A 25,288-nucleotide genomic window follows, 5' to 3' on the forward strand; every position below is an offset into this window, starting at 1 on the left:
AAAGCGCCCACAAGAAAGCAGAAGTGACTCCCCGCTCCTGCCATGTCCAGAGGAAAAATGGATCGACTTAGGAGGACAACGTATATTATGACTTTTGTTTCCCTTTAAACATATTTTCCAACAAATACAGAAGGAAACAGTATCATTTATAAACAACAAAAAAAAGTGCTCTCAGGGAGGGGCTCTGAGAAAACAGCACCAAATATATTATTTTTTTAAAAAAATTAAATATTATTTACAAAAGTATATTTCACAAGATAATGTTTTTTCTTCTGCTTCATATATATTATAATCTGAATATTTATTACAGGGATCAGGATTTCACATCAGGTAATCCACCAGAGCAAAACAATTTAAAACTTACACTCAAGTCTGAGCTTTGGGGTAGACAGGGGTGATGTAAACTCAAGGGTGCACGCAGCTTGCCAGAGACGGGGCTGCCACATAAAAAAAAAAAAAAAAGAAAAAAAACAAAACTCACTGCTGTTGGAGTTTTCTTGAGGATGTCACCCACGGAAAGCAGCACCGCGGGCACTCGGCGCTCTGCGTTCAGGCGCTGCCTGCCCGAGGAGGCGGTTTCCATGGGCCACGTCTCCAGCTCGGAAACAAGGGTCCCACCTTGCTCACCCCAGTCAGCAACAAACTGGCTCCAGTCAACTCACAGGACCAGAAGGATGCAGAGAGTGAGGTTCTTTGGTTATGCTCTGAATATATCACTCTACGAGTCATCAGTTTAGCTTGTGGCAGCCATGAGAGTACAGATCTGATGGTTCTGTCTGGTCGCCAGCTCCAATACTGTCATGTGTCTTAATACAGCAAGTCACAGATGAGTTAGCAGCGGACTAAGAAGTACTTCATATTTAACAGACATGTAGCAGAGAACAAACGTCAATGAGCCTCACAAGCCTGTTTTTCCTTATCTTCCTGTACAGTGTATTAAAGTCACCCTATTGATAGTTCCCTGGGTGTTGGTGACATTCACAGGCACACGTATTTTTTTCATTATCAGGGCTTAAGGCCAGATTCTCAGCAAGTGCAAATCTGCGGATGCTGATGGGACAAAACCAATTAAAACCAGATTAAGATCTTGGCGTATTCAAGCTTAGACCGGTTGCCATTAAAAGCATAACCCCTGTGAACAGTTAAAAACAGCCTGATCTAATGGATCATCATCCTTTCTTGTCCCAAGTATGTGGATAAAAACATTTACGTCTGGTAGCTCTCTGTAGTAACTGATCTTATTTCTCAGAGCAGTCCTCTAGACAGACCTACCTTTTACATCGCTCTTTTATAGGCGATCGCTCTAAATACCAACATAAAACCATGAGCCCGTGTGCTCTTCTTCTCAACCTCATATGAATGATTTGGGGTTATCCCTTACTTCTCCCAGCTCCAGCCAGACCCCTTTAAAGGCTACGTATCTGGGGAGACTGAAAAGGTCTTCAAATAATGCAAATTACTTCCCACTAGCCAAAACCCAATAAATTGTCATGGATCACCAACCCAAGGACAGGAAAATGGGACCAGGCCAGTGCCAAAGTCAACAAGATAGCACGTACTCCAGAGTTTCTGATTTCTGCTAGATTTTTATCACTGAAGGGAACATGGATGATGGAAGCAGAGACAATGAGAGCTGAAGCAACTGTTTGCACAGCCACAGCGGAAAGGGTGAAGGCAGAAGCCATCTCCTAACAGCCTAGCCACAAACCGAGCCAACTCCATCCAGTGGAGGAGCTGCAGCCAGCCTCCAGCTCGCTTCCTTCTCCAAGGTTGTAAAGAACATCAAGAGAAAAAACAGCCTTTGCTTTGATGGGCCATCAGGTTTGGGTTTCAGCACAAGAAACCAACATGTAAGGTCCACCCTGATCCCTAAGTAGCGTCTCTGCTCACATCTCCTTCATTTAACAGCAAATGACTTTCTCACCACCAGCCCTCTGTCCTGATCCCCACACCCAACTGAGGGTAGCTTGGGGGTAGGGGCAAGGAACAACAGATTACAGCTCCAGAGCTTCGGTTTCGTAAGGAGTTACAAACCCCTGCACAATACTCTTTCCTTCTGGATTAAGAAAGATTTCCCCTGATGGATTAACCTACTTGAAAGAATTCCACAACAAAAAAGAAAATTCACTCAAAGAGATAAAACTAATTCGGTTAAATAGTCTTGAGTCATGCACCAGATACTGGCTGGACTGTTGCAGAGCAAACTTCACATTGTCATTTACATCTAACGCAGCTCCCCTCTCACACGCAATGCCCCTTCCCCACCAATCACCTCGGGAAGGTCCACACTAATTAAAATGAAAAAATTAAAATGGAAAAGGCTTGTCCCTTGCAGTTACAATGCCCGCATCTACCCCTCCCCTTTAAACTCCAGGGCATAGACTGTTTCAGGGGTAGGGGGAAGATTTTTAGTTTATTTTTTCTTTCCCATCCCCCGGTGCCTGCAACAGGCTTCTGGGAGTGGGAAAACTGGGGAAAGTTTTGGGGAGGATACCTCATGGCTTGAAATATCCACCTGTGCAATACTGCTACAACCGCCAGGCTCCTCTGGTCCCTCCTCTCCTCACTCTCACACCATTTCTCTGCCAGGCTCCTAGAGCAGAGCTGATGGCTGGGGCCCGGGATTTAAGAAAAAAAGATTCTGTAACAGCATTTTTCGACTTGCACTTGTGAAGGATTGGTAAAAGACCCCCAAGGATGCTCAGTGGAGGCCAGGAAATCAAGGGGTATCATCCTGCATCACTAAGTTTGTCCCCATCCTCCTCTATGTAATTTCCTCTTTCTTGCCTAGCACATGCCTCTTCTTCCCCCCATCATATCTTCTAAGCGGCAGCTCCAGCCCCATTGTGTCTTAAGCACTTTTCTCCTCTCTGAAGGGCTCAAGAGTCAGGATTTGGTTTCTCCAGCTGTGAGGATGCTCCCCACAGCTGTACTCTGTTGGGATGTTTGGCCTACCTACCCTGAAACAGCAAGAAAAAGGAGAGGCAGGGAATCTCTCCAACCTTCAGGTCCTCCCCCCCACCCAAACAACACGCTCATAAATGGCAAACACAACACCGATTTGTGATTAGCTTGCGGGGGGAACTGGTTATGGCTTGTGCTCAGCCGGCTTAGACTGAAGCTCCACCGATGGAGCAGCGGTTTTATGATTCAGAGAGAACACAGCCGTGAGGTATTTTTCTGTCCATTTAGACAAGTAGATAGTTTCAAGCCTTGGTTAACCAGGACTTAAAGGAGAAGTACAGTTTCAACTTCCGATGACTTCCCTTCGGGCCCCACTCCCCACCCCTATCACCTTCTCCTGCCCAAAACTCAGGTCTTCCTCCCGCACCGAGACCTTCTGACAAAATGCCACCACAGAGCCAACTTCAGTTTGTACTTAAACATTCATCAACATGGAATGGCTGTCGGGCATTCGGTGCATTCTCGTAGCCAACGCCAGAACAGAGAGAGAAGCAGCCAGGGTCAACTCACAAACAGATACAAAGCAAAGAGACAGAGAGACAGAAATTTAGAGGCCAGTCACCAATAAAGATGGAGAAGGGTGTGAAGATGCTCCCAAACTGCAGAGCCTCTAAATGCATGGAACCAAGCGTTTAGTCACTCTCTCACTCTTGGATATAATGTTCGGTTGGATGGCATTCTCTTACACGCTGGTAGGGCTGGGCTCCTTCTGTTCAATCCCAGCCATTATCCTTGATCATGTGAGCTAGTTCAATGATGTATTTGCCTTCTTTATACTTCTGGCTGCTTTCAAAAGCGTGTTCCTGAAAAAAAGGAGAAAGAATGGGATCAAGATGTTATCTGAAGGTAAAGTCACAGTTACAGAGTTGATCCAGGAATGCTGGTACAAGTTTTAGCCTTCTCTACAGAGTACACCAGTCAAACTGCAGGTCCTCCTGTTGGCTTTCAGGAAAATTATGTTGGCAGAATCTTAAATCCTGCTTCTAGCTGTCTTTACAGTCTGGAGAAAAAGAACAACCGGCACCATGTAAACATGCAGCTTTCCGCAGCCCAACAGCAACTGCTCCTTGAACTACGCTTTAGGAATCATCGGTGATAAAATCCATGTCTCTAGGGTGACGTGAGAATTTATTAATGTTTGGTAAGAATGCAGAGGTCCTCTGATGAAACATGCTGTCACAGCACTACCACTGGGAACAAGATGGATTATGGCAAACTGGAAATGGAGCGAACAAGCACTGACAGGTGAGATGGACCCACTCTGCAGAGATGCCTGCAGCTACAGAAGCACAGAGTGCTTCGACACTGGGGAGTAAGGAAATCTATGGATCCCTAACCAGGAGGGACCCCTGTTATTGAGGCTGAACCTTCAAAAGCGGTCCAGCTGTGCTCAGGTGTGCTGTTTGCGTGCATATAATGCATCTGAAATAATGTAATTCTATTGCTGGAGAGGCTTGGGCTTACTGCCATGTTTAGGAAATATTGTATTTTGTTTTACAATAAACTCAATTTATGTACTTAGTGTCCTTCTCCATTTGTGAGATCCACGCTGTGCTTCTGCATGAATTCCTACCGCATCAATTTTTGATGCTTTACTTTTTATAGCCTTTCAACTGATTTATTAAAGAATATTTCTGTCCAGAGGCCACAGATACAATATGTGTTTTGTTCAGACACTGGTCAAAATGTTTTGACAAACAAGGACGTTGTGTGCCTCCTGAAGCAGAAATTAGGATGTAGCATAAGCCTTTATTTGAAGGTAATTGAATTTATGAAGAGCAAGAGACAGCAAACAGATAAACTCATGCTCAATAAAATTTCCAGTGGGAAGGACACAGGATTAACAATATATGGATCATTCTATTATTCTGATATCATCTGGGAAAAAAGACAACATGAACCACAAGACTGATTGAAGTTATCCTCATTTATGTTAAGTATCACTAAGGGATGCCCACCGAAACCAGGCCCACAGTGTATATTCTTATTAAAAAAAAATTCATTAGCCACAAAGAGCTCCAGCTCTGAATGGATTCAATAAACACAAGACAGGAGGCAAAATGGAAAAGCAGGAAGGAAGACAGACGTGGCTACAGACCAGAACCCACATTTCTGCTTCCCAAGTTAATGGTCTTTCCACGAGCCCATGCTACCATACACACACCTCCAGAAAGGGCTGGAGCAAAGGTGTCCACAGGAAAAAAACAAAAAATACTGATACTCACATATTTCCAACCCAGTGTGGTTTTGCAGTTTTCACAGTAAATATCTGCAACCGCATGTAATCCTGTTAATAACACCCGCTCCTCTGCAGGGCCACAACCCACATTAACTCTGGGGAAAAAGGAGAGATGCTCCCTATTAGTGTGTCTTTCCACTTCAAGATGCTACAATGAAGCTGAGAGCAATTTTATTGCAGTATTTGAAAACAGAAGCCGGAGGTTCAGGACACTGAGTACCCACAGCTGTGCCCAAAACAAAGATCTCTTGCAGTTTGAGAACAGAACGAAAAGGTAAAATAGAATTTTTATTCAACTAAAAATTCTATAAAGCTTTGAACAGAAGATTAATAGCATTCTAGTAAATTGTACTAATTATGCATTTGATAAAAATTTTCATTTTCAAATTGATAAAATGGTACTTTTACTTTCTCAAATGGAAAACTGAAAAATGTAACTGAAATCAGCAGTTCTTCTGAAAGACATCACAGCAGTGATCTCATTAAAAATATTTTCAGTTATTGGGAAAATTATGCTTAATTTTTATGCTAGCTCTAAAAAGTAAGCTCCTATTTAGATATCATTTATTCTCTACATTTACAAAAGTCTGACTCTTTGGTCCAACTACATTCTCTGAGAAGAGAATGACTCATCCATTAGCTCTTATTTCTCAATCTGATGACGAAAAAACCACCTTTTCCTAGCTGCTTATCTGAAACCTCATCACAAAATCAAATACAAATCAATGCTATTTCCTGCCTCTTTCTCCAACCTTTTTCAGCAAGCTCCCAAGTCTTAAGCAGAGGTTTTCTAAAGGAAGACTATCCTTTCGTTTATTTCTTCATGAGGGTTTTCTTAAATATATCCTAAGAGATGCAGAGGTGACACATACGAAGTTATACTCACACTGAATTGAAGAGGTATGCTCGTCCTTGGCTTCCTTGAAAGGACTGAAAGGCAAGAAAACAAAATTCAGTTGGCTGGTTGATAAAAATAAGGCTAAACCAGGATCTGCCCTCAACGACGGCTTTAATGGTAGTTATAGCAACTGCTAGCCAGGGCCTGAGAAACGCACATCATTACAGCCTTGGAAATGGAAAGAGCACAAAGTGAAATGTCAGGAGGAGATGAGCACTGATGAACAGAGATCTTGTCCTGCAGACGGGAAGGGAGCAGCTGCCTCCAGTTCTAGTGCCTCCCCACTGCACAAGGCATGCTGGCAGCCCGCTGCAAACGTCACCTGATGGCAGCAGCATTTCCAGTGCTGTACAAGCCCAATGTACTTTTCAAGAGCTAGCCTGTTTTTCTCTCTTGTATCTCAGCAATATCTATTTTCACCCTTTCAGTTCTGTTTATGAATTTCACGCTTCTGCCTCAACCTTACCTAATGCACCCTTGCTGAGAAATATTGATTTGAATCTCCTTTCTGAAAACAAGGTGCTTACAGAGGCTTCCTGTTGCACTGCCGCAGTTTTGAAACACCGCTGTTGGACCTGACGGCACACGAATTCCCCTGAGGAAGACTCCACAGGTGGATGCTGAACCAAACGGAGAGATTGGAACCTATTTGTGCAAGGTGCTGTGCACAGAAACACAACCTCTACTCTAGTGATTTTACAAAAGACCTTAACCTTGCTGAGGTGTCTGCAAGCCTTCATGTTCCCACTGATGCCAGGAAGATCTTCAGGACGAGATACAGCTGGATAGAGACAAACGTGGACAAGAGAGAACCACATAGCAGCAAAACCACAAGAGATAATCGCCAGTTGTGGCACATCCTCTCTGCCTCTTGCTGCCTTGGGATCGTAAAGCATCACCACGACAAGGCAGCATTTTGAAGACAGCGGGGCAATGCCAGCCTGGCAGGACACCCTGGGTACCCGGGACATTTCCAAGAGCCAGCAGCCTCCATTTGTGTCAAGTCTGTAACATGACCCTGTGACGGTGCCTCGCTTGCAAGAGCTGGCTCGCACACAGCAAGTGCTACCTGCATTTTTAATGTACTTTGACAAGCACACACTGAATTAAACATTTGGTTCTCATGAGCAAGAGCACAGTTGTTCTCTGCACGCAAGTTACCTTATGAGATACCTCAGGGAATGCACGCGCTGAGGGGCACGGAGCTGGGAGTCAAAGAGCAGCTTTTCCAGACCATTTAATCCTTCACCTTACACCTTACCAGGAACCTTGGAATATTTAATGGTTTTCTTAAAACCTCAGCTTCTACAGATGAGTGGTGATTTCAGACTAAATACCTTTAAAAGGGGGAAGAGTTGAGCATTTGAGAGAAAAAGAAACATTTGAGGTTTCACATCCCTGGCCCACTAACACTGGCCATCTATTTAGTGACCCAACCCTGGGGCAGCACAAACGCACTCTCCCCATGTCACATAAAGCAACCCTGGGGGTTCTCTGGCCTTCCCAGGCTGTCCCCTTCTGTCATTCCCACCCTGGGGATGCATCCCTGTGCCTGCCCAATGACAAAGCCAAAGCCATGCCTGAGAACCAGCCAGCCTGTGGATGGATCTGGTCCCCTTTTCTTGCGTGCACACACATCTGAATTCATCAACTGCCTCCTTGGAGCAGAGGCACAGTGGGCAAACACAACGCCACAGGGTACGCAGGCAGGGAGATGGATCCAGCAACAAGAGCTGCCTGTGGGGTCTGGATGGCAGCAAGGGGTCTGCCAGCTATAAAGTCACTGCCTGGCACAAAAAAAAAAAAAAAATATTGACACAGTCCTCAAGGAATAACTGTTCTTCAGAGGAATCTGAAGCCCAGTATTAGTTGCCACCCAGGGCACAGAAGAGCCATGCTGGATTCAGAGAGAATGCCTGAGGCACTTGGATCTATGTTTCACTGAGACAAAAGCAGTGCCCTGAGGAATGCCTCTTTTCTTGGGCAGGAATTAAATAGGACACATGGCTCAAGCATGTTTGTGTAATTGCATTTATTAGAGAAGCTTCTTTTAATCCTTCTGCAGCACTCAAGTTCTTTATTATTGTTATTGTCAGCTGGCTGATAGCCCACATGCCAGCTAGGTCTAGCCTGACTGCTACAAAACACACAGGACATTGTTTCAGCACCCTGTGTGGTGAAGTAGGAACCGACACAAAGCTGATGGCTCCCCAGGCCAGAAAGAAGAGTCCAAGCCAGACCCGTGCACTGCTCCACCTCGCCACAGCAAACAGCAGGGGCACTGGCTGTCCACGCTGCAGAAGAGGGACACCAGCCTGGAAGGATGGACTGCGGATGGGTAAGGGATGAAACGGAGGGTCCCACAGCAACACTTGTGCCATCATAGCAAAATGAAAGCAGATGAAGCTTGCTAACCCTCCAGTCCTTCCCAGTTAAATACTTTTCCATAAACACCAGTGACTAAGTTTGCCAATAACAACAATCACGGGAGCAAAGTTTTTATTGGTACAGAAATAGGATTTTCCGTTACTGCTGTACAAAGGCCTGTCTTTAATAAACAAAACCAAACCCATCAGCTTTGTGTTCAGGGCCCACTGGACACTATTCCAGCCCACTCCCAGGGGACAGCAGCATCCTTTCAGGGGTGCCCTTTCTTCCAGCTCAAGCCAGCACTTTAGGGCATCTAAGGGTGGTCACTGAAAAAAAAAAAAATAATCAATTATCTCCTACCCAAGAAGAACTTTTCAACCTACTGCTGCTCAGCTTTCAGTGCTGCTGCCTGTCTTAATATTCACCCTCCAGCTAACTAAGGACTTGGTAAATCATATAAAAATAAGTGAGAAAGGTCTGGCAGCCCTGTCAAGTTCACCAGTGCATTTGCTCTCTGCAAGACTAAGCTGAGTGTATCTTCACAAAGACAGCACAGGCAGGTTTCATCTGGGTGTTGGAACCTCAACATTTTCTAGAGACATTCCTTCTCTTCTGGCACTCCAAAAAAAAATGGCACCTGCTGTAACAGGCACTATGAAATCAGAAGAAACAGATCTATTTATACACAAACAGATGTTATTTGATTTATTTTTTTTTTTTTTAAGAAACACACAAAGATTTCCACAACATGCTTGGTTTTTCCTGAACAGCGACAATCAGCAGGACGACTTACTTTCCATGTTATGCATTTTCTTGATGTAATTTTCTCAATGCACATGTAAAGGTGTATCTCACATATATGCTTATAAATCCAGACTTATTTGCTAAAAAAAATAGCTCCTGGCATCACTTTCCAGCTGAAATAAATGGAAAGGATTTTTTTGTTGTTGTTTCCCACTGAAAGCCCAAGCACATATTTTTCTCTGCACTGCTAACGCTCAATGTCTGGCTGGAAACACATCTGTATATGCCAGCAACAAAACTCTCCCTCCCCATCCTGCCTGAGCCCTCTGAAAAAAAAAAACCAAACCAAACATGCTTTTGAGATGTGCAATGCACAACAGCTTATTCCTCCTGACTACTCACGTTCAGAAACCTTCCCCACTGCTGGGTGCTCCACTCAGCAGAGGCATCTAAAAGCTGCAGGGTCTAAGGAGTGCAGATTTGAGCATCCAGGTGGGAAACCACAAGCCTGCAGTCAGCTATTTGGCTGCAGATCCTCGCCTGCCAAGCTGCCTCCTCTTGTTACAGCAGAAGCTCCATGTTAAGATGCCTTTGGCAGCTGCTCTGGTTTAAGAAGTTCCTATCACCAGATTTACAGATGCTCATTATAGCCTCATCAGCTGCGCTGGTTCCAAATTAGATCTGTGAAATCATTGTTTTTAAAAACAAATACTGGGGGGTGGGGGGGGGGGTGGGGGTTAAGGGAAATAGCTTTTTCTCTTTGTATCATATCGTGGATACAGTTTAAAGGGCAATCACACAGACTACTTAATAATCACAGTATGGGGGCAGACACAAGTTTTTTCAGAGTAGGAAGTTCTCAAACTAAATTTGCTGGCAAAGAACCACCATGCAGAACTGCAGCTCTGGTGAGAGACAGCCTGCAGGACAGGGAGTGTGGGCTTCACAGACACTGTTAAACCAGATCTGCCGCAGAAGGAAGCCTAACACGCAGCCAGCATCTACGAAGTGCCAGCTCCTTTGTGGCAGACACGTTCTGCTCACAAGAGATGGACTCAGCCTGCAAGACTCAAAGCTGAATCCTTATATATTCAACATCCATGACCTTGGGAGCTATCATTTTGGTTTTGTCCATTTGTCCATATTCTGGCCTCAATCTGAAATGCTGAATCTATAATTCTGTTTGCTCTGAGCAAGGGGCATGACTCCTTTAGAGCCTTCTTCAGTGGAGCAACAGCACGCAGACACCCCAGACGCATACAGAGAAGGACTATGCCCCCCATCACTCCAGCCTGTTTCACGTTCCACCTGCCTTCCTTTTCACTTGTGCATTCCCGTTAACAGTGACTGCTGGAGACACAGAAGGAAATTTTTACATTCAATCAGTACAGACAGGGAAAGGCATGAATTCGGAATGTGTTCCAAACACGCCTATGCACCACAGCCCTCTTCCCTAGTACCTACAGCTTCTCATTCACTGCACAGCCCACTCAGCAGTTCCACACGCTGAACAGATGATAGGATTAATACCCCAAGTCTTTGTGATGGCATTCGACAATAGGCTAAACACAAAAAGAGCTGGCTGGAATCACCTGGAAAAATAGGAAGCAGTTGCCAGGACTAAATGGCTCCATACTGATGCTTGTTCTCTGCAGGCTGCAGCACAGAAAACCCCCACTCACCTATATGCAGCTGGCAGCCCTTTAACAAACCAATAAAACAAAACCAAAAGGCAACTGGTCCCAAAGAGGTACAAGGGAGAAAGGAACAGAGCGTGCCCCTCCATACTATGTTCCTGAAATCTACAAATAATTCTCACTGCAAGTATGCAAAGAGGAACAGAGGGCCCAAAGCCACCGCCAGAGATAAATGGCAGCTGGCACGTCCTAGGCAATGCGAAGCGGTAGCATCGGGAGAAGCCAAATGACCACAGCCATCTGGACTCTTCAAAAGACGACATGTTTTCTGTGCTTGTGATATCCCCACTGGGACAGAGCAATTCCGTGAGTAACAGAAACAATATTACGAACCCCTGGGTTTAAGAGGCACTGAAGCCTGTGGGAGAAAAATTCACCCTACGATCGATTCAGAGATAACTGTTATCACTCACTTCCCACCTACACGTACAACTTTTGTTTTTACATTATTAGTCATTTGCACAACACTGCCTGTAAGATTATCTATTCTTGCTGCTGATTGAGCCTTTAAATCCCTAAGGATTATATATTCTCATAAAAAACAATCTGAATAGGGAGAAGAGACCTTTAAGTATGACCAAAGCACGATGTCAATCCAACTGGAGAGCACACGAGTTTGCGTATAAAGATAGGCTCTCAAACACGGACCCTCCTCACGCCCATCCCACTCCCTCTAGCACTTAATCCCAATTCCCATCAGTTGCTATCCCACCTAACAACCAATATCACAGAGAGAGCTCTGCCTTAGTGGCACCTTTCAAGCCCTATTAATTATGGCACTAACGATTTGATTAAAAAGATAAGTCCTGCAAATGCGTTCAGAGGAACCACTACGCCTGGCAACAGCACCAGGTGTATGGTGACTCTAAGAGGAGGTTACTTGTGAGTTACTGCACAGTGGAAAGAAAGTTGGGAAAATACAGCTACAAAAATACCTGCTGCAGATTCCGGGGTCTGCCCTGGACAGCATGAGCCATTTCAACCACCTACTTGCATCATCCTCCAGTATTTCCCAGGGGAGCATGAGTTCAATTACTTGATCCCTGTATCCGCACAGACGACTGAGACCTCCTCAGGGTTCATTAATTCCGCCTTGTTCTTCCTCACAGAAGGGACAGTAGATGATCACATTAAACTGAGATTCAATTTTGCTCCGATTATGTGAGATACAAACCCATGTCAAGGGAACCAGTTACATTATTCCACCTCGTGCACAGATGTGACCTTACCCTGTTCAAACTGCGCTCCTGAGTTATAATTGAGTTTTAACATGGGTCCTTAATGCTATTTAAAGCCCAAAGTCGATATGGAATTAGTGGACCAAACTCATCTCTGAAGTAATTCAATTAATTCAGTACGGCTTTATTCCCCAGCAGTTTACGTTGCTGTGTGATTACACAGTGAATAACGACAAGGCTGCTGTGTTTCATCCTAGGAACAGCCACATCCGAGCTGTTTTACACTGTGTTTGTGTCTCGGGATATGTAGTCTGTGAGAAGGAAGGTGCACAAACTGAAAAGATGAAAGATGTTACTACTTTTTTTTTTTTATTCTGACAGGAGATGTTATTACAATTTTTCATTCTGCCTCCTGGCAGCAGCAGGTGTTCATTCAATCCCCTTGATCCCTCCACATCCGATACAAGCAGGGGTGAGCCATGTTTCTGATAAGAGGCTTTTGTCCTAACAGGAACCAACTCAGCACTTTCACCGCACAGGGTGGGTGAGGAGAGACTGCGGCCAGACAATGCAAAAGGTCCAAACACACACCTGCAAAAATACCAGCAGGCTATCCTGCTGGCATCACCTCTGCCTCCCGTGAAATAAATTCTCTGCTGCTCGGAAAAGGCCGTATGACGATGCTGACAGAGAAAAGGTCAATTTGATGGAGCAAATTATCAGCAACTGGATGGAGAGCCTCATGCTTCTGCTATATCCTGCTTTCTTAGGGAAAGCACCGATTCCTGCTTCATGTGCAAGAGGAGAACCTCACCCCTTGGAACAATTTCACGTTGCAGAAGCAACACTGTGTAAGCCGGGTGTAAGTCTTCTGCCCTCTGTGTGACAACCAGAGGAGGCTGAAGGGCAGAGTTTCCAAAGGGGCTGAAAGAAGTTAGCTGCCACCCCCAGCCAAGGCCATCTTTAGACCTACTTGAACCTGCAAGAGCCCTTTAGCACACATGCAGCTTTCACAATGCAGTGTTGAAGTGCCACGTGCCAGCCTCCCCCTCCTGATCCTTAAAATACTCAGCTTGGCTCAAAATTCAGGCAAATTTAAGCAGTAGTTGATTTTTTTTGTTGTTTTTTTTAAATAAGAACTTAAAATGGGTTTTTTGGTTTGGGTTTTTTTCTTTGGTTTTTTTTTTTTTTTTTGTGTTAAAGTGAGTTTTTCTCATCTTCTTATGTTCTTAGGAGTTGAAACCAAGAAAAAAAAAAATCAGCACTGCTCACAAGACTTACAAAAATGCTAAAGAAAAAGCATCATAGGACTCTATTCGTCACACACTCTGCAGCATTATCTCCGTAACATCAATGCTGCTCAGGAAGGCTGAAAATAAGTGGGACAATACAGATGCCTGAACCCATCAGAAGCGAGCCATGAAATGCTGCTCTGTCCTGTTCATCGGAGCAGTTCTCGAACACACGTCAGCACAACACGAAGGTGACACCAATGCTCTGATGGGGCTGTGTTGCTCCCAGGCAGATAGGCTGCACAAACCAAATTAAATGGGTCAGGATCCAGGAGCAAATTCCCAGTTATTAATTCATGCGTCAGTATGCCTGTCCATTTAAAAAAAGAGGTTTTTGTTTTTCCTCAAGTGCAAAGATTTCTAATACAATTTAAGCCACCACTCTGCTAAGCTAAAGCCTGAGCAAAGCTCTGTAAAACTACTCAGAAAGTAGTTGCAAACTGCTCTGTCCCCTTCTTCCTCCAGCATGCCTGGCAGGCTCCCCTCCAGACTTCCAACTCAGTTCCAACGCAGCACTGTTAGTTCTCATCATGTTATCATGAGTCCTGTGCTACTCAGCCTCCTTATTAAAGCCCCCGGCTCTGCTCTTATTTATTTTTAAATGTGTTTCTAGCCCACAGACTTCAAAGCAAAATTTCAAAATGCGAACACTAAAGGTGCAAACAACTGAAGGCAAATTAAAAAAAACACTACATTTGTTACTTCTATAAAACCTCACAATATTTTGGGGCTTCTCTTGTAATTTTGATGGTCTCTGGTTGCTGCTGCTGCTGCTGTTCATCAAAACTCAACTTTAAGATGAAAAAGGATGGAAATACTGTGGGAAACAAAGCAGATGCAGTATCAGAGTAATTGCTTTTAAAAGTAAACACTGCAGGAGACAGAGCTCCCTCTGCTCTGCAGCCCAAGCAGGGGGGGATAGATGTGTATGACTAAGAGTCCCGCAGCCCCATGAGAGCAGGGAGCACGAGCACTGCATCAGAGAGAGATCTTTCCCTTCCTCCCCTGTTCAGTTTCTCTCTGCCAAAGGAAAATCCCTTCCTGCATTAATGCAGCACCGGGCGGACCCGAGGCAGCGCAGTTTCCGTGAGCATGGATGGCTGCCACATGCCCTCCCTTCAGATCAAGGATTCAAGATGTACCAGAGGCCTTGTAGAAAGGAAGGGAATTTAGCATTTAGTTCTCTGAGCAGGTCCAGTTTTCTTCTCGTGCGGTGTACACTTTATCCCCAGTCCTTCCCCTGCCTTCAGCTGCCAGGGAACAAAAGTGCTGTCTAACGCAAACGTACAGTGCAGGTAAAACTGTCCACTGACTAATGGAAAAGCAACCTCTTCTTGGGGGGAAGAGCTAAAAGAGCTCTAGGCTGAATTTCTAATGATCTCCACCAACTTCTGGGACTACGTACGTATTGACACCAGAGTGCTTGATCAGGCAAAAATAAGAGCAACACCTAAAGAGCATTTATAAACCCATGGGAAGAGGGAGTGCAGAGAAAGGACAGGCATGTGTCTCAAGAGATCTGTTTCATTTCCCACAGAGCACTCCAAACGATAAGCCAAGCCGCCCCGTGGAAACAGCGTTGGATTGGAGAGAGGAAGCCGCAAATTCATGTACACAGAAAGACCACAGGTTAGTTCCTGCTGCACGACAAGACCACTTGGCAAAAGAAGGCCAACATTTACCCAACACTAAACCAAGGAAAACTACCAAGGTATGCCTGCTGGCAGGAGCTATGTTTATTTGTATGAAGTGTGCTGAGCTCTGAAGAGGAGCACGGCCATGAGCCCTGGAAAAGAACCGTCCGTCTCCCACACAGTGCCTGAGACTGTAAGCTTCACAGTCACTGTACGATCCAGATGACATGGGATGGAAGAAGGAAATTAAATCTGCATCTTCCAGGTCTTCATTGTGGGCCTGGGGCCATACTGCTGATTAACCCTGATCCTCCACCTCCATGGCTTCATTCCCAACAGACACCAGCATTCCCAGATCTGCAGGAAGTTCAAGGGAGTTGAGATGAGTTTGGCATCTCTGGCACTTAAGTCAGACATGTCCATCGAATGCAAGCCTTTGCATTTTGGTATGTAGAAAGGCAATGTGGAGAGAAGCACCTTGTTATTTATTGTGAAAAACTACAGAAGATGAAAACAAAGCCCAGTGATATCTTTCTGGACATGGATAGATGAAAAATGCATTTTATTCTGGTGAATCTGCAATTGCTACATCAGCAGCTGTGGGGTTTTTCCCTGATTTTTGAGTCCTGCTGTCTTCCTGTAGGTTGATGCCAGCCCAAAGCACCCAACAATCAAGTCATTTTAAAAAGGAGTGGCAGATGGGGGTGGTAAAGCCTCTCTTTCCACATTAATTATTGCTACTGTATCGGTTTTAGAGATAAACACAAGACAGAACTGGGATGGAAGATGGAAACTGCTAATGCAACAAGTTATTCAATTAGCAGCATAATAGCGGCTGTCTGTGTAGCAGTGGAACACTGTATCCCATTAATACAGCCGCTAAGCTCACAATAGCGCCAGTGCTGACAAGGAAAGCAGACATGCTTTTCAGCAAAAGCAGATCCGGCCAGGGCAGCAGCTCATCTCTGTCCCTGGATAAGATCCACCGCAGCGAGATGAAACCACCATATGTACACCTTACTGCTGAGGAAGTTCATCGGAAGTTCTCTTTCTTTGTTGAATCTGTTGCATAAATTCTGAATGTTTGTCTCTCCTATAAAAAAAGGGTTGTGGTATTGAAATTGATTTTATTACTGTAGATGTGCCTTCTATAGGGATTGAACAAAAAACGTGTGCACCAGAGGACAGGGCCCCAGACATTTCCCACTACTATAAAATGAGACTGCAATAGAAAATATCACAAGAGACTCCTCCCAAGGAGCCTGGATCTTCTCACCAAGATGTAGCAGGTGAAAAAGCCCCCCTCACGTAGCCCCCACACTCAAGTGCACATGTGACTAAATTACAGATTAAACCAGAGCTCTCAGAGTTGAGACTCATATCTGTGCTTTTTCTGGGCTCGTTTACAACTATAAATCACATTAAAAGTACACACCTGCATGGGAAGTTCATAGGGCAGTCACCACATCAGCAAGCCACCCAGCCTGCTGGCATCTCCTCCTCTTCCAGCGGCAAGGGCCAACTGAAACACCCAAAGAACACAGGAAGGCTCAAGACCTGATCAACTCCATGCTCCAGTTGTTCAGGATTTGCAGCAAAAGCCCTCATGATTCACTGTCCTTTGTCCCTGGCAGCTCCCTGGATAATAAATGGGAACAATATTTTATTTATGCCCAGGTCATCAATTCTAAGGCAGAGGAAGCAGCAGACGAAAAGAGTTATTTCCATAAGGAAAGTGATGGATTAGAAAAATCCATTTTTACCCTGTCCCTCCTCCTTGACAGGGAACTCTAAACCAATTTTGAATTATTAACTTTTTCCTTCTTTTTTTGGAACAGAATGAAATGTATTAAAATCACAGCACAATTAATTGCTGTAAAAACACAATTATACAAGGAGGTACAAATTACGTTGGGCTCCTTCTATTAAACAACCGCATCCTGGCTAAATAAAAGGCCTGATCCTGTCTTCAGATCCCATTATGGACAGCAGGAACTGAGGGAGCACAGTAACTTGTAGGCTACGCCCCAAAGAAAGCAGTTACACAGGACAGAAAGAACTCATTTCGGTAGCTGTACTATGGAATAGGTACTGCAAATACTCATTACACAGCTCAGATTTCATATCCTGACTTTTTCCTGCAAAGGGCATTTCTGTTTGTTTATTCCCTCTAAAATAAAGGCTTTTCAGAGCTGATGAGAGGTACTCAAAATGACAAGCCTTCGAGACCCGCTCCCCTCCTCCCTGCTGCAATACAGGCCAGCAACAGCAAGGACAGCCAACACCAATCTGCCTAGTAAAGGTGTCCTGGGGACAAGCTCGATAGCAAGAGTTCACCTCTGCCCAACCAACGCTCAGTCTCCTGGTCAAGATGCTGAAGGAAGAAGCTCCCATTTAACAATTTTGATGACATGTTGTTCTAATGAGAACTGAAGTCCTCTCAACTCACATTTAATTTTGAACTTCACAGAAGCCAAGAACTACAAGATGCCTTACCACGAGTTCACAGCAGTGAAGTGGGAAGCTAAAAACTCTAATGACTTCTTACAGAACTGCTTTGCTGATCACCACTTACAGACTGAACTCTAGCAATACTTGCAATTAAGAGCAAGCTCTGAATAATAACCTGAAAGTGACAATTCATTAGGGAACAAGAGCTGAAGGCAGGATCCAAAAGCTACTGGACAGCTTCTAGAAATGTGCATAAAATTGATAAACCTAGCGCATAAAGAGCTAACAGCAAACAAATGAACAGAAGCTTACTGTGCCAGTAAGGCCAATACAATTATGAAATGTGTAAAGATCTTACTGCTGAGTCTGAGGCTGGAACAATGAGACCAGCCCCATTTCCATTCCTAAAAAGATGTCGAAATGCTAAAGACATAGAACAGAACCACAAAAATGGTATTTTTTCCAGTTCTATAAAACTGCACCATGACAAAGTTGAATCTGTTTAGGCTATCAGAAAAGTGATCAAGAGTGACCTTGGTTACTATATAGCAGAACCTTTTACACAGAGAAATAGTAGGTACTATAGAGCTACTTCATCAGCAAAAGAAAGAAAATAACAGGCAATGACAGGAAACACAAGCCAGACAAATCAGAATTCCAAGTCTCCAATTTTAACAGCAAGGATGATTAACCACTGGAAAAAATGACCAAGAGTAACAGTGAATTTTCCCTCTTGAAGTCTTCAAATCAAGACTAAATGCTTTTTCTGAAAGACATGCTGCAGTCATGATGAAATCCACTGGCCCATACTCTAGAGGTCAGATGTGATAGTTCCTCCTGGCCTTAAGAGTTCATTACTGTGAAGCTAGGAACTTAAACTTATATCTGGGAAGAAACAACACCTACTTTTAAAGCAAGAAGAAACCCCATGGAATGAAAAAGAGTAAGAACTTCACCCAAGAAAAAGGAATACGCACCTCACCCCACACACAGCTTTTTTCCTATGCTGGAAATATATGATTATCACTTGACTAGTCCTGGACACTTACTAAATGCCTCTTTCTTTTTCCATTAGATTAAAAGTTTTCAAACAATCACATTGCAATTTTAGGGTTATTGTGTTAGCTTGTGTGCATGCTCCTTCCCCCAGCAAATAATTTCACGTTCTTAAGGCAAACAGACGTACAAACACTGGCTGGTTCATGAGAAGTGAGGCACTAACATTACACACTGCATTCCCCATGTACTCATAAAGAAAAAAATAAAAGCCCAACACTTGCTGCTTACTTCACCTACACATGGTGAATCAAACGCTTCCAAGTAGCGGAATTCATCCACAACCTATCTGAAAGCCGGCACCAAAGTTTGAAATCCTTTTAAGATCCCCCAGTTGCAACACGGAGCAAAGTCTGGTGCTTTCAGCGTGCCATGAAGATCACCAGAGGCTATTGTACCAAAAACCTCAGGCTCCAGCAGTCTGCTAGCCAGGGAAGCAGCTAGGCCACAATTACTGGGAGCAAGGTTTGCTTATAAACCTTGGAACTCCTGTCTGAGAAAGGAGAGCTTCTAAGCGTTCCCTAGCTAACAATCCAACCCCAATCGAGAAAGTCAGGCACGCACAAATTCTTTGCTTTTTCTAAATTCTCTGTGCTGGAAGAGCTGCAGCCTTTTGTGTTGAAGGATTTCACATTCATGTCCAGTAAGGGTCCTGTGCAGACATCAAAGGAAAACATTAAACTTCCTTGGCAAGCCTTAGGCTAACTTCAGAGGATACATCACTGCATGATGTTTAGCAGTTGGATCACAGTAATTCATGAAAAAAAGAAACTGCAGGACGCCCACAAGACATTCCCTACATATTTCCATAATCAGGGACATTTCTGCTGAATTACTGTTCATGTAGCCAAAAAAGTCAGCAACCAAGACACTAAGGCAGCTGTGTTTGGCCCGTATCTTTCTGCTCTTGTTCTCATCCTTTTCTACTGGACACCAGGTACCTGTGAATTCAAACAGAGAAGGCTGACGAAGAGTTTAAATAGCAGAGAGTAGGTAGAAACCAGCACCACATCTGCCACTCTGAGAAAGAGAAGAGATGCTGTTTATACTGTTCAAAGTCTATTGTGTTAACTGTTCCCCCAGGCCCCACTAAAAATGATGCAGAGGGCACATTTCTCAAGAAAAGCCCCTTGATCTCCTTCCTGGAGAGGTTTTGACACCATTGATTATTGAATATATATTTTTCTTAAATATTCTAAAAACCACGAGATTTTGTGCCTGGGAATAAATGTAACAACAAACATTTTTCACTTATTTTTTGGCAATTGGAAGGCATTGAAATATGCTTTTTAACTACAGTCGCCTGGCATAGTATTGTTGTTTTTACAGTAAAGCCAAAGAGGATTAGGACACAGTGTACTAATTCACAAGAGCAGACAGTACCTGCTCCAAAGCTTTATCTTCCAGGCAGACTGGACAAAATGGCAGCATTTCAATTGTACAGGTGAGGAAAGGAGGAACAGAGACATTAAGTGATTTACTCAAGGTCATACAGGAATCTGTTGCAGGGCAAGTTTGAGTCCCCAAAGTTTCAGTCCACTTAGGCATTGGAAAAAGCAATGAAACAAGAGTATGTACTAAATTTGGCACAGATTTTTAGATGATGCATTGCTACAAGAGAACAAGAACCTCCACTCATGCTAACCCAGACACCAAAGGAACATATAAAGGAAAAGCAGTTACTCCACCCAATCTATCTGATCACCTTATATTTCCTAAGTCAATAAGGCCTTTCTTGGCCAGACAATCCAACCCACAATTTAGATCTTATTACAAATCAGACACACTAAACCACTTTCTCCCTCCAGCTGCAGAAGATAAAAAAAGCCGTGTAAGCAGGCAACATTTTGGTAACTGGCTTCATGTAACAGCTTCAGATTTTCTTAAAAGCCTCGGCATCGATTTTCTTTAAATAGTAATGGCTTATTGAGAAACCTTCTACCCACTTTAATGCACAAGGTTTTCCTTAAGTAGAAAAAGAAAACAAAAACTGTCCTGCCAAGACATTTCTGTCAAAAAAGTTTCAGATACCTGGTCCCAGCAAAACACTTTGAAGTCAGAGTAAGTTAACAACGGTGCTGAAGGGCTAAGAGGGGAAACTCAAGAGATTAAGAGGGAATGAAGTATGGACTGACACAGAACATTACTGGGATTCAGCTCCAGCTAGAGCTTCAGCCAGTGGCATGAGCCAATGCTGTAATTTTTATGTATCCAAAGGAGTTAGAATCTCATGGCATGCAAAGCAGCACAGCTCTCATGTGGTCTCTGCACAACTTGGGGCAAAAGGAATAGAGGAATTAAGTTCACCAAGCCAAATCACCAACACCCTGCTGTTACATAAAAGCCTGTTTTTTGGGGAATGCTTCCAAAGATGGTGTCATCTGAGCTGTTTTGATTAACATGCCATAATCAGGTTCAAGATGGGATACACTGTAGACTGAGAAACACTCCGGTTTGACAGAATCTCCCACTCCCTTTTCAATCCTCACGGCACTTGTTTCTTCCTTCTGTTTACCACATTTTCATATGGAAAACAAGCATGGCAATTGCACTGCCTGGTTCTCAGATGTTAATATAAGGCTGTGATGAAAGAACTGCAGAAGGCCTCAGGGAGATGCTTAAAATCTAACTCAAACAGATAAAAATATGGCTATTCAAGTTTGCCTGGGAAAGTTTCTACACATATTGGAAACCCCTTGAGGCAGGGACTGCCCTTCTGTTCTCCATTTAACAGCCAGTCGTACAAATTATGATTGCACAATTACTTTTATAAGGTTTTCAATTATACAAAGAATGTATCTTATTAAGGTTTATAACTCTGAGAAATAAAACCTAAAACCCCAAACCTCTGCATTCAAAGCCCTGCAAGGGTTCCACCAGCAATGCCGTCCCAACACTATTACAAATTTACACCACACTCCACAATGAACTTTTAGAACAAGCAGATACAAGCACGTAGCACACTGTGGTTAATACTTGAACGATTCAATACACATAGCCTCATTCTCTGCTACCCTCCCGTGTCCACATTTTAGCAGTCAGCATTCTTGGGCAGTTACTGCATGCCTCGACGGCTAGAAGCTCAAATTCCAAGCAGTCTGCAGCACTGGCATTGCCCTGCTGGAAGCTACTCACCTGCAAAGCTGGCTGCATTGCACAGAGGACACGATGGATCATGGACATGGAACAAGGAGGGGAAGGAAGTGTCAAAGGTGAAACCACTGGGCATGCACAGCTTTGTGTTCTCCCTGGCTGGGAACCAGCCACGTCAAAAAAAGCAGAGCACAAACTCTAATCCACCATTAAAGCAGTACGTAAACCAAGTCTCCTTCTTTATTCAGCAGAGCATATTGTGTCCCAACACAAAACCCAGCTGGTAACAACTCTCCCAAGGGAAAGGCAGGGGGATGAGTACCCCATTTTGCAGGTATCTCAGCTAAGCACAGGAGCCTGAAGTCACACAGCAGGTCTGAGAGGCAGAATGTATTTCACATCCAGACCTGGGCACCGACTGCTGTTGACACATTCCAAAACTTCTTTCTGTTGAGGAAATGTACAACCTCCCTCTCTTTAAAAGCTTGAGGCTTTGCGGTCCTCACCGACAGCTCTGCTAAGAGCCACTGCAATTGTACCAGAACAAGAGGAGCCTCTACGAGGCCCTGAGTGACTCACAAGTGACAGCCTAATAGGAAACCTGTCTATTCAGAAATGGCAAAAACCAAGATCAGAGCAGTCTGCAATCAATACTATTCATAGCACAATACTTAACTTCTGTTCTTTGGCATGGAGAAAACATCACTGAGGTGTGGATCAATCTGGCCTAAGCAACAACCACGAGAAAAAGGAAGGAGACAGCCTCCAAGGGGAGAAGACGGGTCTGAGCACCCAACAGAGAGAATCCAAAAGGACCTCCACAGCTGACAAGGTGTCAAGCCTGTAAGGACAGATGCCCTTGGTGCAAGGTGACACATTCTTATCTTTTCCGTGCAAACAGGAAGGGGGGAAGCACTACGCACTTTCTGATGGACAGAGCACCTCTGCCCCTTGTGATCCTGGCCTTTCTCTCAAGGCTGCTGCAAGAAGCTGAACCAGTTTAAGTTGTGCACACATACACACCAGGCTCACAGTGCTATTTCCTCTATCTCAGTTAATAAATCTTATGGTGTGTCTGCTTTTTCTGAACACAAATTCCATAAGCTGAATAAATTTTGTGGAGCAGTTGATTGCCAAGGCGGCCAAAACCTGGAAACTTGATGTCTGACCACAGCCAGGTACTGCAGGCTCCAAGAGACACTCTGAGAAAGTTTAGTTTTCACACTTCAGAAAGAGATCTACTTACTGGCTTGCTGCCTCTGCATCAAAGACCTCTGACTTACTGGTTCTGAAAGCTTTTAAATTAGCTTATCCTCAAGACCCTTCCCCTTGTGACCAACAGATCACCCTCCCCACCTCAGAACACATCCTACCACCCATCCCTTGCTTTTTCGCTGCAAAGTGTCTTGTTAGTAGACTGCCAAAAACACGAGGTTCTGAGCCACAACTCATCAGTCTCTGGAAAGTCATCTTACATTTCATAAGCATCCGAGAACCTCCCCTTCAGTAGGGGCCTTAGAGTAGTCACTTGGTACAGCTCACAGTTTAAGAGAGAGAACATCTCCAGACACTTCACCTCCAAATCATGATCACGCAACAACCCTTTGGTTATGTTGACAAGCGTATACATGAGCAAGAAGTATCGGGATGGTAATTCACGCAGTCCTGCCCATCAGTTAGTGCATTTTTACAGCTGGAAATGAGAGGGAGGAGGCAGCATCATGGGAAGAGACAGACCACCAGTAAGCCCTTGAGAGGCACGAATTTGGAAACCTGTCCCCTACAGCTATTTTCAAGCTCGCTTAAAACAAAAGCAGCAGCTCACAAATAGATCCTTTAGGCCGAGAGCCCATTTTCCAAGCAAAAACTGCAGTACTCGTTAAGGCCAGACACTTCCAACAGCAACTGACCTACAATGCGAGTGTAGGAGGCGTCTGCCCAGCACCTGCGGGTGAGGTCATGCACATACCTTGGAAATGAGCTCATCGTGGTTGGCAAGATGAGCCCTGCAGTGAATGCAGCTGTAGGTCCTGTGGCACGAAGGCAGATATGCCTGGAAAGTCTTGGACCTTGTCATCTTCACCATTGGAGCCACTGAGCGTTGCGTGAACTCTGGGGTGGCCCAGGAGGCACTCCCGCAGGATGGGTCGCACGGGAAACACCGGAAGACACAGGTAAAGGCCGTGGTTTGGCAGGTGATGGGTGTGGGGCAGGCTCCACACGCTGGTGACCGCTTCAGAGGAAGAGACTTGGGCAGAGGGAATGAAGGACTTCACACAAACCTAGGTTCAAAAAAGAACAGAGAACACTCAGCTCAAAGGCGACAATGGTCTCCTAGCGCACAGGATGATCTAGCCTTTGATGGAGAGAGCAGGGAAGAATTGGAGCAGCCAGGAGACAGGTCTGCAGATTAGATCAAGAAGGACAGAGATTTGTTCACAGCTCAGCCACTGACTTGCTGACTGCCCTTGCATCTTCCTGCTCCTCTTATCTACCATCTTCCTATCACCCCACCACTTGCAATCTCCATTCTTCCAACACTTAATGGATTTCAAAGTGACTATAGAGCCACAAAGATGCTAAAAAGATTATTTTCATCAAGCCTAGTCTCCTGAACACCCCCGGGGTGTTACAGTGCACACTGTAAGATCCAGCTCTGCACCAACCCCTTGAGAAGCCGGGCTCCGTTAGCTAGAGGGAAAGTCTGGACCTGGAGCCAGCCATGCCAGCTGCTTGTCCTGTGTGACTTACTGATGTGACACCCTGGAAGCACACAGGAAAACTGGGAGCTGGACCTGGGTTTCCTCAGCCACCGAGAAAGCGCAGGAGTCACCAAACCAGTTCTTCTCCCCATTCTGCCCCAGTTCCACGTGGGAAATGGAGGATTACCTCATCACACTCTCCTTTGTAACTCCCTGCAAGCTCTGAAGGTAGAAGCTACTCTATGAACTGCACTCTAGTTTTTTTTGTTTTATTTTACTCAGAAAATCTGATAGCAGTCAAAGCAAGAAGCAGTCTCTGAAGACTATGCTTGATAACAAGAGACAGTTAAAAATCCTACTCAGGATGGAAACACCTTTTTACTATCCAACATCATCTGACAGAAGCCGCAAGGCAGCTCAAGTCCCGTTTTGGGGTGGCTTCTTTTTTTTTGGCAGAAAATCAGTTTTTCAGGTCCCACATCTATAAAGCTTACCAGCTATAAATGCTTCTTTTGAGATGGAAGAAGCATAAAGGATAAAGGAAGCAGCTCCCCTCCCTCCCTGATACATGGCGTGCATGCATGCTCTAGAAATTAATCATGAACTCTGGCTGCTCCTCTCTGAGGATTTTCCTTCCCATAAAACATGTGATTCTGTTCAGTTTCTGAGTCTGCACTTTACATATCAAACACTGGAACAACACCAGCTCCCCCCATAAAAAAAGAAAAACAAGAAATAAAAACTCCACACCTGACCTGCAAAGGAAATTTCTAAAGTGGACAAAACAGAAAAGTACAAAAGCTTAAGAGCTGGTCTCTAAGCCGGAATGAGTAACTTGCCTGAAGCACAGCTGATAATCTTCCAGGTTAGAATAAAGCCAGCCCGGGTCACCATGCTGCTGCACTGCCGAAATAGCTCCCTGGAGTTTGCGTGTTAAGCTGACTCTGCTGCTGCTCAGCAGGATGAGCCT

General features: G+C 44.5%; 1 protein-coding gene across 1 annotated transcript; it reads right to left on the reverse strand.

The window, feature by feature from the left end:
• Positions 1-2,830: 2,830 nt before the first annotated feature.
• Positions 2,831-23,898, reverse strand: LOC104466820 (protein yippee-like 2). The gene is made up of 4 exons (XM_010080369.1): positions 23,586-23,898; positions 6,090-6,133; positions 5,190-5,298; positions 2,831-3,767 (listed from the first exon to the last, which is right to left on the reverse strand). The coding sequence occupies exons 1-4, from the start codon at positions 23,700-23,702 to the stop codon at positions 3,678-3,680; spliced, it is 360 nt and encodes a 119-aa protein (XP_010078671.1). The 5' UTR covers positions 23,703-23,898; the 3' UTR covers positions 2,831-3,677.
• Positions 23,899-25,288: the final 1,390 nt, after the last annotated feature.

The sequence above is a fragment of the Pterocles gutturalis genome, unplaced genomic scaffold, assembly GCF_000699245.1.
Source record: "Pterocles gutturalis isolate BGI_N339 unplaced genomic scaffold, ASM69924v1 scaffold13619, whole genome shotgun sequence".
Taxonomy (NCBI): Eukaryota; Metazoa; Chordata; class Aves; order Pterocliformes; family Pteroclidae; genus Pterocles; species Pterocles gutturalis.

What these genes read in the sequence shown, in the direction of transcription:
- LOC104466820 (XM_010080369.1), bottom strand. Translation starts at nt 23,702, where the DNA reads ATGGTGAAGATGACAAGGTCCAAGACTTTCCAGGCATATCTGCCTTCG. An exon ending in ACGATGAGCTCATTTCCAAG is followed by an intron (nt 6,134 to 23,585) that starts GTATGTGCATGA and finishes CTTGCCTTTCAG; the next exon opens with TCCTTTCAAGGAAGCCAAGG. An exon ending in CCACACTGGGTTGGAAATAT is followed by an intron (nt 3,768 to 5,189) that starts GTGAGTATCAGT and finishes CCTTTTTTTCAG; the next exon opens with GAACACGCTTTTGAAAGCAG.